We start from the raw sequence: 14,492 nt of genomic DNA on the forward strand, positions 1-14,492 counted from the left end.
ATTTGTTACCTCCACAGCACAGATAATATAAGTCACCGGGGCCTATATTAAATCTGAGGAGACTCTACAGACGGGGACAAGAGTCTTTTTCCAACGTCTGTTTCTAAAGAGTCCACTTTGGCCATTTGTCATTTTCAGGCCAAGCTCAGCCCTCCCCACGGTTCTGTGCCTGCCCTGCACTCTGACTGAAGCCTTTGTAGCTATGGCTACGCCAGAAACAACATCCACACAAACTTACAAAGGGTTATACATACACTGGCACAAGTTTTCTGAGGAGCATGAAAGGAAAGAGCAGTGAAAGGGAACTTTATGGGACAAAGAAAGAGTACTTGGGTAGCTCAAAAAATGTTGCCCATGCAAGAATCAACAGTTGGCTGCAAGCAGCAGACATGCAAGCAAGAGTCTTCTAAGAAAAGGCACATTAGCATTTCAAAACAGGAGGCACTAGACAGATTATGTATGGAGGCTGCCAACTGCTCCTGCTGGGGAAAAGCTTTTTTTGATTAGGAGGATTTCATACTTCAAGTTTGAGAGGTGCATTGAAAACGTCACAGTGAGCTTTTGGGAGACAACAATGAACTTCTGAATTTGCCTCTGCTTTCTCTGTTAACACCTGGTCTGTTCTTTCTATCAAGACATTCAGTACTGCCGAAGTGATTTCAAGCATAATTAGAATTTGCCAGAAATGATGCTGCCCTCCCCTGGAATTTCAGGCCTTGTTTCTGTCAAAAAAAGATATTTGGCAGGCTATTCAAAATGATTATCAGGATTTATTTATTTTTTAATACCAACAGACATAACATTTGCTGTTGTCAGTTTTTATCGTTCACTTTCATTTTTCTTAGTTTGCAACATACCTCATCCTTAGATGTTTCAGAGTCCAGTTTCAGCGAGAGGAACATAACAATATGAGGCACATCTCGTGTCGCCTGTCGAAGCTCTGCACTGTCTTCCCCCCACAAAAGCCGAACCAGGTTGTTCATACTTGACTGTGCCCGCTTGCTCCTTTGCTGAGATGTTCCTTCAGGCTCAAATATTGATGTTTCAAATGTGAGTTTTACCTATGAAGATAATTAATCGGTGTGAAAATGATGCTGTACTTACAATTACACTCTAATATCAGATGATAGAGACGTAGTTTTAGCCAATTAAGAGATGGCTTTTCTAAAGGCAAACTTCTCTGGCACAGTGGTAAGTTTTTGTAAGCATACATTCAAGACAAAAGCATTCAAAAATTGCTGCTGTCTGAGGAAAAACAATTATACACGCAGTGTTACATAACCATTTATTATTAACAACAAAGCTAGCTATTACATGCTCTCTGAAAGATGCAAGTAAGCATGTGGTTTGGGGTGTTTTCATACTCAAATTTTACGGATTTGAGAATGGAAAAATATACTTACTGCTCTGGGTTTGTTTGAACACAAAACCTATTATCACCATCTTTAAACATACACAATATTTGACTTCTTTCAAAATATCAGCCCTTCCATAAATATATATCCTCAAGGCTCCTTCATGACCATTTCTTTGCTGTTTTGAGCACACTGACAGATACAACTGCACAGGAAAATCCATTTACATTGGACAGTAAAAACCAAGTAGGCCCACTCTCAGTTCCTCATTTCATATGTTTTTATCCAAGATGGTTTGTCTGCTTTCAAGTATCCTTAAAAAGCTGGACTGGGAAGTTCTAAGCATCATGCGTCAGACCAAATCCTGATTGTCTTTGAAGCCAGTAAGTTTAGCCTAGTGATTAGTGCAAAGGTTTCTTTGTTCCCCAGTTGCAATCAATCTGAAAAGCCTAAGTAAAGGCAATTTATACATTTAAATATAGATAGTTTTATATTTTCATAATTGTGTGTATGTACACACTTTGAAAGGAGTGCCAGCAAGGAATTGCAATGCTTTAAAAACACCCACTGCCTGTCACTGGATCTGAGAGCAGTGCCATCATCAGCTCTTCAAGCTACAACATTTGTGTCACTGGCTGCCTCCTTCCCGTTCCAGTCTACTCCCTCCCGACACTACTCATTAATCTTTCCTCGCCTATTTTGGCTGCTATCAGCCTCCTCCTCTTTTCTATTCCTGTTCTTTGGAATGGCACCACACTCCATCATGCTCTCCTGCCATGTGCTACCACTTTCTTTTCTGACTGCAACTCATCCCTCACTCTCTCCTCATCATTTCAGTTTCAATTCATTACACTGCATATTAACAGGGCTCAAGGAGTAGCAACATGTAGCAACATCCAGCTAAGCAGCAGTGGCTTTTTAAGACCCAGTAACTTGATCACTCACAGTTGTAGAGATGCAGGTTTCCTCCTGCAGCATTCTGTGACCCAATTCTCTCTTCGTCACTCCATCTGCATGTATTTCAGAGGATTTTGCTCATACCCTGTTTAACTTCTTGCAGATTTCCTCAAGGCTCAAGAGCTATTTCTCTTAACTTCTACTACATCTTGTCTGTGGAAACTTATAACACTTAGGCTACAGTTCCTACACTAATGATGCACAGATGTAATTCTTGCTGTAGTCTATCTTTTGGTCTCACAAACTAAAAAAATCTCAGTCTGTCTTGTCTTAGAGATGTAACCATATGGCCCCCCAAGCAAGAGCTCAAACTAAATTGGGCCAAACAGAACCTCAACTCTCCCTCCTCCTGCAGGGCTCCATGCTGGCTCCCCCATCACTGTGTGTAACGCCGCGCTACTCGGATGTGAAGACACTAGATTTGCAAGGTCTCTACCTGTAATGTGGTTTCCAGTTCCTTTCCGAGTCTACTTAACTCTATATAGCAGCCAGAAGCACGACCTGTTCTGTTCCTCTTCACTCTTATCCAAGTTCTAATCCACTTTACGTCTTTAAAAAGCTCACTGTGAAAAAGATCATCTAGGCTGGAAAATGTTGAAACAGAGAATGACCAAGAGACTACATTTTTACATAGCCTATCCCACTAGTGCTCTTTTTCTTTTTTCTTTTTGTAGAGAAGAAACAAATCTTCATCCCCAACAATGCACAGGATCTGATTAAGTATGTGACAACTGAAGAAGTCTTCTGTGAATACTGAAATCTTTCACAGCTTTAATTCCAGTTCTCTTAAAGAAAACCAGGTCAATGCACAGCAGAAAACAGAAAAGAAAATGAAATCATTTCAAAATGGAGAATTGGAAAGGCACAGAAAATATTAATATTCCACTCTATAAAGTACGTATATATTCTCAATACTTAGTTCTCAAAAAAAATTTAATATAACTGCATGAAGGAACTGATGAAGGTGACAATAACAAAAAAACTACAAGGTACATAGATGGGGATTTGTCAGCTTAGGAAAGGCAGGACAGAAATGGAACATGACAGTACTCTCCAAAATCGTAGAATGATAGGACATGGACATGGACAGCTAACTACTAATCGTAACACAGGAGCCTGCAGGTACCAAAAGCACTTTTCAGGTAGCAGTTTGAAAACCAACAGAAATGAACAGAACATGTAACTCAGTTATGTAAATCACTGCTCTACGATGCTGTGGAAGTCAAGGGAATTTTACGCACTAGACTAAAATAAGCTACAAACCAGTAGGTGATCCAACAAGGCCCTGTGCAGTCTGGTGGACTGCTGGAACCTGGAAAAATATGATGCAATGGTCACCCTACACTTGATTTTCTTCTTAACTCTCTTTGCTTAAACATTTGTTGGTGTAAGAAACAGAAAATATTGCTGTTGCCCCTTTGGTCTATAACCCAGAAGGGCATGTTTTGTGTTTATCTGCAAGAAAGCTGTATACTCAAGAATATGGATTTTATTATAGGGAGAACTGGTGGCATTGCCTGCCTTTCAAGGTTGCCTGCCATTTCCTGTTTAAGTCTCTGTTTTCCATGTGCTTATGATTTGCCAAACCATTACTCAAAATTTCAAGCTGAGATTTCTGATTCTGACTATTTGCCTCAGGCTGAATATTTTTAGAAAGTTTCAGGTAATATGGTTCTGCAACTTCCAAGTATCAGGTTAAAGGTAAGTATACTCCTTAATGCACATCTTCTTCCTATTTGGTCTCCTCTCTCTTGTGCAAGGAAAACATCTCAAAGGTTCTGCTGCTTCCAAGCCTGTCCTTGAAGAACTGGTGGCTGGGCAGACGAGCAGTAATATCTCTGCTACCAGTCACAGGCAGCACAGAACTTCACTGTAATTCTTACACAATAAAAACAGCAGCAATGATGTTCAAGAAGCACCTTTTTTGATCCTTAAATTACAAAAACAACTCTGTTGTTGTGAGGAATATTTAGTTTCTCTGAAATATACCAGCTTCTTTAGGAACTTGGGCTACAAAGCTCACCAAAACTGTCAGGTACATTAGGTTTTGGGATATTTAAAATGTTACCTGATTGAAAGAGATCACTATGATTTTTTATTTTATTTTTTTTTAACTATCCCAGTGACTAATTTAAATTGTCACCTATGTGTATTTTAGTAATTTCACCAGAAACAGCTCTGCCATGCAAGGAGGTAGAGGGGGGCAGGACTGATGTAGCAGTTGACTGCTGTTCCTCAAGAAATACGCTGAACTAGCCCAGAAGCAAGTTTGCCTCAACTCAGGTAACGAAAACAAAATTCGGGAAAAGTGACACAATAAGGAGAGAAGTTATACCACCTGCTGCAACTGAGAGAAGCCTTGTATGTAATTTTCTAAATTACTTCCAGTAATTTTAAACATTAAACCCACAGAACAGTGACACAGCTTATTATTTAGTTAACTTATAACTATGTTAAAGATTCTTTAAAGTGCATCTTTTTTTAGATATATGCAATGTATAATGAATGAGAAATCATTTTTTGCAGTGTATAATGAATGACAATACATTAGCAATTTGCTTGTGTAACAGCTGTCTTCATTACTAAATCTCAGAAATAACAACCCTCTGCTTCTTCAGCAGTATGAACGCAGTGTTCTACACCGCAAAAAAAACAGAACCATGTATTTAAATTCTCCATCGGTCTATTTCAGCAATCACTCTTCTGGCTTGACTGAAATTGCACAGTAAAAAAAGGAATAATTGCACTTTAATAGAAGGTTTTGGAAAGCCAACATGACAAACAGTTATACGTTTCAAGTAATCACTGTCTACTTGACAAATTTACTGACAACGTAAATGTTAATGTTGCATTAAAAATAACTACTAAACAAAGGGTTGCATTGCATTTTAGCAACAAGTAACATATATCCTCTAATCTAGCAAGGATACAATTAAGTTAACTATATCATCTCTGTTTTTCTTTAATCATTCTGTGTTTAACAATACTTACACCAGCTCCATATTTGGTCAAAGACAGGCAAGACAAGGTTTGTCTGCCATGGAGCTCTGCCAATACCTTACCACAACTCCGGTAGCTTAGGCAAGCTTCTTGCTGTCGAGTATCTTGGAAAGCTTCCTGAACTGACATACTAGTACTCAATCTCACTGCAATTGCAGATGCAGTTCTACACGCACTTAGAGCTGATTGTCAACAGAGGCATGTATAACAAAACCTAAAATTCCCACTTCTTTTTATCTCGGGACAGAAAAACACTTTTATTATTATCATTTCATATATATCTGAAGAAAAATTACCAAGGGGTTACAGACCTACTGTAAGAAACACTAATTTTAACCTGTTCTCTTTCTTAGCGAGTTACAACTTTTACCTTGTCTTCCTTTTCACCAGTGAAGTGGACTTAAGCAGAATAACTCAAAACCACTTAACTTTATGCTCCTAACATCCCAGGTAATTAATACTCTCCTGGTTTAATTCTTGAATAGCTATGTAATTCTTTATTACTTAATATAGCTCCAAATTATAGGTCCAAAATAATTGTTCATCTAGAAGACAAGATACATGCAGTAGGTCTTGTGGGAAAGGGCATTCTTCATCTTTTTTTTTGTTTGTTTGTTTAATATCAATTTCAATCACTTCAATTTTTAAAGATCTTAAACACAATTAATCTCAAGGCTTTTAAATATTCTTTTTTTTTCTATTTAAATGTGAAAACTATCATTTTCTCCATTTAAATGCTTTTAGATATCTTTAATAGCACTGTCAATTTTAATTTTACTCTTGTGATTCTCTTATATTGATAGAGTTTTAGGTATTTGCATAGCAATTATTAATATTTTAAGAAAAAAGTAATAGACAAAAAACGCCACTCAGACATTTTTTGACACTTTTTCTATCCAAGGTAGATGAAAATAGCACTGTATACATTATCTATCCATTCAATACCACTACCCGTCTCCAGCTGACATTTATTTATTTGAAAGCTAGACATCAATATCTTGCTTCTTACACACTACTGCCAGATTGCACATTTCACTGATGTCAGTGAAAAATTAGACCTTCCCCAACTAAGAGCGAGACCACCTAAGTTCGTTTTCCTAAGGAAAAAAAGCTATAAATAGTATGCATTTTTACAAAGGACATATTCAATAAATGTTCATCTACTATACCTGCATCGGACCTGGAATGCAAGACAAAACCCTTTCTATGTTTTCAGAATTCACATCAACATCATTTACAGCAACTAGAGCGTCTCCTGGAGATAAAAAAGACAAAAGCAAAAATTAAAGGGTATTACACCACAGTACAAAGTCAAACAGTTTTGTTTTAAAAATGAATATGGCATCCAATTAAAACTAATCTACTGCAAGTAAGTGGATTGCATCTACTTGCAACATTTCCTGTACTTAGAAACAAGTTTATTACCTGAATGTTTCTAAGTCCTAGCTGCCACACTTGATTGTTTTACAAAAACACCTGGCACAGCTTTTTCCCTCTGCTCAGGCTTCTGTCACTCACTCTTCCTCTGTGCAGTTGACAAGCTCCAGGCCATTGCTTACAGAAGGTTTCAAGGATTAGCAGAGAGAGGATCTTGCCATCCCATAGCCCTTCTCTTCAAAGCAGTCCTGGCATTTCCTGTGCACCTAAGTAACTCAGCTCAGTTCCCTGAACTGGCAGAATGCTCTTCACTCCCCTGGTAGGTAATTTTTGTAACCCAGATGCTCTAACAAGCACTAGAGTTAGCAAAAGAGAACAAGGACTGCAGAGGCAAGGTACAATAGATTTTGGCCACCCTTATTTTATGGTGGTGGTGAGCAGTTAGTTTGGCTGGTCATCTTGTGAAACATCACTCATCTTCATGACTTTTTAATCACAGCTACCTCATTTCATGCCTACACCTCCTTCATCTCTCAAGCCACATGACAATTTAGTGCTCTCTTCCTTCCCATGCCTTCCCCTCTTCTGTGGTATCTTAGTCAGCCCTCTTCATGCTTTTAGCTGCCAGTTCTTCCAGCCTAATGACATCTCATGTTTTCTGAAATCTGACTCTTTTCCCATTACTGAAAATGCATCTGAAAACAGGATCCCAGAGAAATTCTTCAAGTGCAAGTAGAAAGGGTTTGAAAAATTAAAGGCACAGTAATAAAAGCCAAGAGAAGCTTTCCTGAAGTAAAGCTTACAAACTTAAAAACCACCCTCACGCTGAAAGTACAAAAATCAAATAGATTCTTTACCTCAAGTAAAGGAAAATATTTTAGAGAAATATGACAGTAATCGTTAGTTGATAACCTCTGCCTCATCCCCCTCGAAAAAACAGATCGTTTAACCATGGAGCGTGTATGGAAGCAAACAGAGATCGATGAGGAAAAAAATTACAAAATAATAAGCTAAGAAAGAATCTCAAAGGATAAAAGTAGTTAGACCTGACAAAAGGAATAGAAAGTAAGAAGTAAAAAATAGATTTTTTTGGACATTCATCTACTTTCAAAGCAAATGAAAGCTCCAGTAAGAAAAGGATACAAATTAAAGGTATTTCATGTTATGTATTTCCCATATCATGTATTTCCTCAGTTCACAGTATTATTATTACTTGTACCTACATTTATAACATTTATGCTCCATCCATTTAGTATAGGAATTCCAAAACATATTTAGCAAGCTAGAAGCTGCTATCATGACACCTATCCTGTTCTCAAGTTCATGGTCTGAACTTTTGGGTAGACCTGTGCGGTGTCAAGAGTTGGACTTGATGATCCTTAAGGGTCCCTTCCAACTCAGGATATTCTATGATTCTATGATTCATAGAATGTGAAAAACTGTTAGAGTTAGTAACAGCATTCAGCTATACCTGCAACAGGCAAATCCTATTTGGAAGGACTTTTTCTTTTTTTTCCTTTTTCCTATTTCAGGTAACAGTAACTCTCCCCCTAACCTCTGTGTTTCTAGATGTACAACACAGTAAAGTTTTCACCTAGTGAATCTTCAACACAAGGACAACTGCAAGACAGGAAAATTTGAAGTTAAACATCATTGAAGAGCAACAAGGGGAGCCCAAGCCAGAACCCCAGGACTTGAAAATGAGCAGTCAAGAGTGGAGCATTCAGGCTGCACTAATACAACAAGGAATTCTGAACAGAACTAAGTTCTTTGTTGAAGAGCAGCGTAGTACCATATATATTTAAGATCATGGCTCGCAAATACAAGAGGAAACATATGTACTAATCTGGAAATCTGGAGCACTGCTTAAAAAAAGTTGTTTGTATTCTGCTTGTTTCATTATGGAAATTATGAATTGTACTGCAAAGACAACAGTCTAAGCATCTAATCCCCTGCTCTGAAACGGCATTCAAACCAGCTGCATACACTTAGTGAAGACACATGTACCTTAGCACTTAGGGAATATTTTTGTACCACATCTCACAGGGTGGAATATACAAATACACTTTGAAAGAAGAAGATCCATCAATATTTACATGTTATATACTCAAAATGGTTTTTATTCATTTGACACCTAATGTATATACGTAAAACTTTCATTGGAACAGTAAATATTTATTCCATTCAATTTGTAAAAATGTGATCATGTACGATAAATGGAATAGCATTCCAGAAGACACAGCCAAGGCAATCCCATGAGGCTGTCTTCATTTTGCCAGAAAATGCAGTATCAGTATTACAGAACTGCAACTTGACACACAACTAAGAAAAGCTGCATTTATCAGTATGACCTTCCAGTATCGGAGTGGGGATGTTTGCCTTTTCCTTTCACCAAACACAACAGAATTGAAAGACACCACTGGCACAATAGGAAGTATGTAAATACATGAACGCAGAGCATCTTTGAGCAGAACATGACCACAAGATCTACCCAGTGCGATAATTAACACCAGTGAAAGTTTATATATGCAAGAGTTCCTTTGTTAGTCTTGCTTCTACATTTTTGCTGAGAAATGTTTAGTCCCCTTTAGCAGCATGAAAAACTTAGAAGTGTGAGTGACTTACACTCTTACATAAAACTATTAAAAAGACTGCACAAATATACAAAGTTTAACTTCACTCACATTTACGCAATTCAGGTTAAACAAAATAAAAGGCTAAATGATATTCACAATTGTTTCAGTTGATCAAAAAAGAATCATGACTTTTTTTTAAGAGGTTGATAGCTTGCAGAGTTAAGTCAAATTTTCCCAGACTAAAACATAACTGAATTTCAGATGCAGAAAGATATTTCACTAGAGATACAAAGGTTGTACAGATGGTACTGCAAATACATTGTCCCATTATTTCTGTGCTCCATTAACATGACAAAAAAAAAATCTTTGTACCTACAGAAATCAAAGTGAACTTTATCCTTTTTGCTGCAGTAGACATGTATACTTATATAGACAAGAAGCAGACATTTCCTTGAAATGGTCTTTTCAAACTTGTTATACAAAAATGTAAAACTTTCCTTTTTTTTTTTTAGCTTTTTCATTAACCATTGTATACGAAACTTATACTGTAGAATAAAATGTTCTGTGGAATAGCACTTGACCTGCTCTTATTGGCTTGTATTTCTACCAGCGCATAAGCTTGTTATTGCCTATCATGAAAATCACCATTATATACGTTACAAGATGAAGAACATTAGACCAAAGTCTCAGTTCCATCTTTAGGGACACTGTGAGCTACTGCAATAGAAGATGTACATTTTTTTTTCTGATAGCATCAGGATATCAAACCTTCAGTCAGTAAAGATAGCTATAGAAAATATATATCCTTCTCTTATAGGAATAAAGTTTTTGTTGTAGTTGAGTAATGAAGAATGAATAATCAAGTTTTCACGTTTTATCCCTTTTTTTTTTAAAGATTGTTCTCAGTCCACAAAGAAACTATTAGATGTCTCTACATGTTCTCCATCCAATGGCAAACAGAATTGAGTTTTATTAGAGTGATGGAACATATGCATGTAGAAGAGAATCAGGAATTTGCTCCTGTATTCATTATTCACTCTTCATTCTCTGTTGAGAAGAAAATGATTTCTCACATCCACCCATTATTACCTAAGAACAACATGTATTGATCTCAAACACCTGGTTTAAAAAGTATTTTTTTTCCCCATCTGTAAAAAGATAAAGTTCAGAAAAGTATGGCATCCCTAAAATGTTTATTTCAGGACTGCTATCACTTTACCCCCATGAGGCACAGATTAAATATCCATTCCATAGAGTTAAGCCCTCTTGCAACATTTCTTAAATCAGAACTTCTTCCCATTAACCAGGGGGCATGGGTTGATGAATGAATACCACTTCCACACTGTGATGGGAAGTGAACATTTTTAGCTGAATTAAAAAATCAGAAGCATGCGGTTTACATGGGAGAGGACTGAGAACACTTTTTTCCATGAAATCCTGATATTTAGTTTTCTCTGTTCTTGGTAATGGCTTAGTGGAAGTACTTATAAATCTTCACATACTTCTCTCCAAAAAAGGCAAAGCGTGGAACACATTCTCCTGAAGAAAGCCAGATCAATTACTTGTTTTATATGTTAACAGGCTGCTTTTACCAACGCTGTTATGCTTCAAGAGGAGATTAAAAGAACATAAACGACTTCCCAAACTCCACAGTGAGAGCACAGCAAAGCTTACACAAGCTCTGTATTTCTGTCTTGTGTGCCCAGCATCTCCGCCTTGGAGAGCCTTTTCAACAAGTACACCATATATGGCAATTTCTCACGGAAAATCTCAAACTCTCACAGTATTGGGGTCCTTTCAGGAACTTTTTTTCTGCCAGAACTCTTAGCTCCATCCTCTGCAAATGACAAAAAACAGTATTTACCTTGACTGTCTGAGGATGACTGCAGGTTTCTTTTGTAGATGGATTATTGTTTGAAACTTGTCTGTACTACACAAATTTAAAAGACACACACCACTTTCCAGTGACAATAGCCTGTTTTAGCGATCTGTGTCCAATTGCTAAATTCAGATATTATGAAGGTCCAAAGTTCAAGTCCTCTGCAACTGCAGAGGTACTCCAAAAGAGTAAAAACTGTTTGCACTATTCAAATGAAAGGAGCAAAGTTTACTACTTAAGCATTTCTTTATTCAGTGGAAATAAATAACCCTCCCTCCTAACACCAACAGAATTACTAAAACCCCACAGAAAGCCATTCATCAGTAAGTGGGGTTGGGATCTGGATCTTTCAACTGAAGCTTGTAACAGTAGCCTGCATCTTTTAGATAGCTGTTCAAAGCCAGATTGTTATAGTCCATCTTCACTATGCTTCAGGAATAATCCCTCTCCCTAGGTGGTGCTCACATCTTTTTGACAGTTGAGCCTACTGGTCAGATGAGAGAATTCTTGCAAAGCATTCAGATCCTCAGCGATGAATGTAGTAAGAACAAAAGATAACAGCAAAGAGGGTGATGATCGTACTCTGATAGTGAAAGAACTTCTCTGCATTTTCAGTGTCATTCAAATTAGTTTTTCATTTATACCACAGTAAAGATGGCCATCATCAGCATTTACAGAAAGTATCCCCTGCTGTAAATTGGATAGGTTTCAACACGATGTTGAGAGAGGGGAGGAAATCAAATTATAATGGCATTTCCTATTACAACCCTTATTTGACTGGATCTAAGTGAGTATTTGGCGGAGCTTTTTATCTTTGAAGATACAGTTAGAGATGAAACTAGAAAGATTTACACAGCAGATGAGGCTTGGCATATTGTTAATAATGAATTAATGAAAGAAAAAATACTCCAAAAATACTAAAGACACTTAAGGAACATAAGATAAAAGTAATTGTATTTTGTAACACAAATGGAAGTGACAGCAAGAATATTAAAAAAACTATGAGGACTTGCTTGATTCATAAATTTAAGATGGATACTGGGCTGTTAAAGTAAATAAATAAACGAACTGAAAAATGACACAGTGTCATTTTTATTTTATTTTATTTTTTTTTTACAAAGTTAAATCATCATTTTTTTTTGGCTTACAAAACTTTTATTTACTTTCATATGGTCAGCGGCTGCATTCTACTTGGTTAATAAATTACAGCAACAAGACTTACGACTTCCATATGCAAACTTAAAAAAGTTAAAGTGCACTGCACAAATAATAAACAGATGTTTCATTTTCTGATGCTGTACAGGATACACATTTCAGAATAAATTGAAGAAGCCACCTGAGGAAAATGATTATTTATTGGGGAAAAAAAGCCGTTATTTCTATTAAAAACTCTAAAGTAATAACCACTTTGTAACTGGTCATTCAAAGTTAAAAAACAAGAGTGCTTAGTCTCTCTCCTGATTCAACCTTAGCAGCCACTAAAATACCTAACATACTTGCTGCTGATAAATCAGCTGAATTCCTAATGAAAATATCAGGTAATCAGTAACTCGATTATTTATGTATCACAAACACAAGTCCTAGGGAGGAAATCTAGAGAGCTCAGTTGTTAAGACGGGAGAGTTAGAACACTCTCCTCAGCACACCTGGCAGGATTTTGGGAGCAGGGTGCTGCAGGAGTGACCTGTTTGGAAGGAGCTCAGTGTCACTACTCTCAGCCAGTTTTGAAGCAACTCACGATGCACCCAAAACAGAGCCCAGTGATGGGAGCCCATGGCACTTCTGCCCAAGTCTATTTAAGAAAGTGAAGCAGTCACTAGGCGAAGGGTTGTGGTCCACAGAAGATCCCTTCCCTGAAGGACTACGGTCTGTGGAGGAGTCTTGATGCAGCAAAGGAAAACAAGAAGTCAGGAGCAAGGAGTGGCAGAAGGAAGCCGCCATAGGCACAATCCCAGCCTCCTGCAGAGGGAAATATACTTGGTACCCACTTTAAGAAAAGAAAAAAAGGAAAAAAAAATGGCCTGCATCCCTCACAAAAATGTCCTGCAACCATCCCTCACAGGTTGCTAAAAGTAAAGCAGGAAGCTGCAAGTTAATGAAGATGAACAAAGTTATACCTAAGCCAGCCAGCAGGCATCATGCATCATGATCAGGTATTTCTCATTTGCAACAGCTCCAGAAATTACTAACATTTATGCAAATACTTTCATTTTAGACTGACCACAGCTTTCTTTACTGAATGTTTCCAAAATTCAGAACAGAATTCCTAAAGCTTATAAGTTCTCCTGTATTTTTGTTAAATTTCCTATCCATCTTCAGATCCTCTGAGGATCTGAGAAGATGTGAAGAGGCCATCTACTGAACTACAACTGCTTCTAAATCATGCTTTGGGTGTATATTGTAACTATCTCATCCTCTGATGTGCAGTGCAGAGACAGTAAACCAGACAGTTTTTTTTTTTCCACAGGAACAAAATTATTTTTACTGTGTATTCTTTATGCTGACAGCATTGAAACTTAAGCATCTAATTTATGCAAAGCTTCTCTGCTTCTAGGCACCACATAAAAATTTTAGAGTACTCAGTGTTCACTATAGATGTATAATTTTCACATAAAAATACTTTCAAATTATATACTTTATACCATTGGCACAGAACACAGCTCATTTTCCCAACTGCAAGCTGAATAACTATAGTATGCTTGAAAATATTTCTTTCCAACATGTAAAACCAATGCAATATTGGTCGACAACCCTACACACATTACACTGCTAGAGTCCTTAGATTAATTTAAGTGTTCTTCTATTTAAAACGAAACAAAAAAATACATCAAACAATTGTCCTAATGTGCTCGTTAGCTCTGGGAAACATCAAATGCTGCAGATGAAGATGAATCACAGAGAAGGTTAGCCTTATCTCCTAGACCTCACGTTTGCCTATACCCTGACTTCATGGCTGCTCTTATGGACAGGTAGTTACAGAAAAATTTGTCTCCCCAAATTAACTTGCAGGTTATAAATACCCACCATTACCCTAATTGGGTTAAATACCATTATATTAAGCACAGCAGATGAAGCTGAAACTCCCTCCCTCCTCCTCTGATTCCGCATCCCCCACTTCTTGACTAATCAGTTCTTTCTGGTAAAATTTGAAAGTTATCCAATTTTCCCTCTGGAGTATTCCTTAGCATCCCTACTGAAAACACGTGCTAGGAGAATCAGCTAGTCAAAGCACGATTTGCCTTTTTATGCACACAACATTGGAATTTCAAACGCACTCACGCTGACTTTGTGGGATTTGTGCTACTACATTAATAAGATTTTCATGATCTTCTACCCAGTATCACATCT

The 14,492-nt window shown here is 37.3% G+C and overlaps 1 protein-coding gene across 2 annotated transcripts in view; it reads right to left on the minus strand.

Annotated features, from left to right (window-relative positions):
• INTU (inturned planar cell polarity protein) overlaps positions 1 to 14,492 on the minus strand; it is a 48,002-nt gene that overhangs the window by 21,812 nt on the left and 11,698 nt on the right. For both annotated transcript variants that reach the window (XM_038177938.2, XM_027456777.3), the window contains exons 3-4: positions 6,482 to 6,567; positions 858 to 1,061 (exon numbers count right to left, since the gene is read on the minus strand). In XM_038177938.2, coding sequence (XP_038033866.2) covers positions 858 to 1,061; positions 6,482 to 6,567 — 290 coding nt within the window. The remainder of the gene's footprint in view (positions 1 to 857; positions 1,062 to 6,481; positions 6,568 to 14,492) is intronic.

Source organism: Anas platyrhynchos, chromosome 4, assembly GCF_047663525.1.
Source record: "Anas platyrhynchos isolate ZD024472 breed Pekin duck chromosome 4, IASCAAS_PekinDuck_T2T, whole genome shotgun sequence".
In the NCBI taxonomy this organism is placed as follows: Eukaryota; Metazoa; Chordata; class Aves; order Anseriformes; family Anatidae; genus Anas; species Anas platyrhynchos.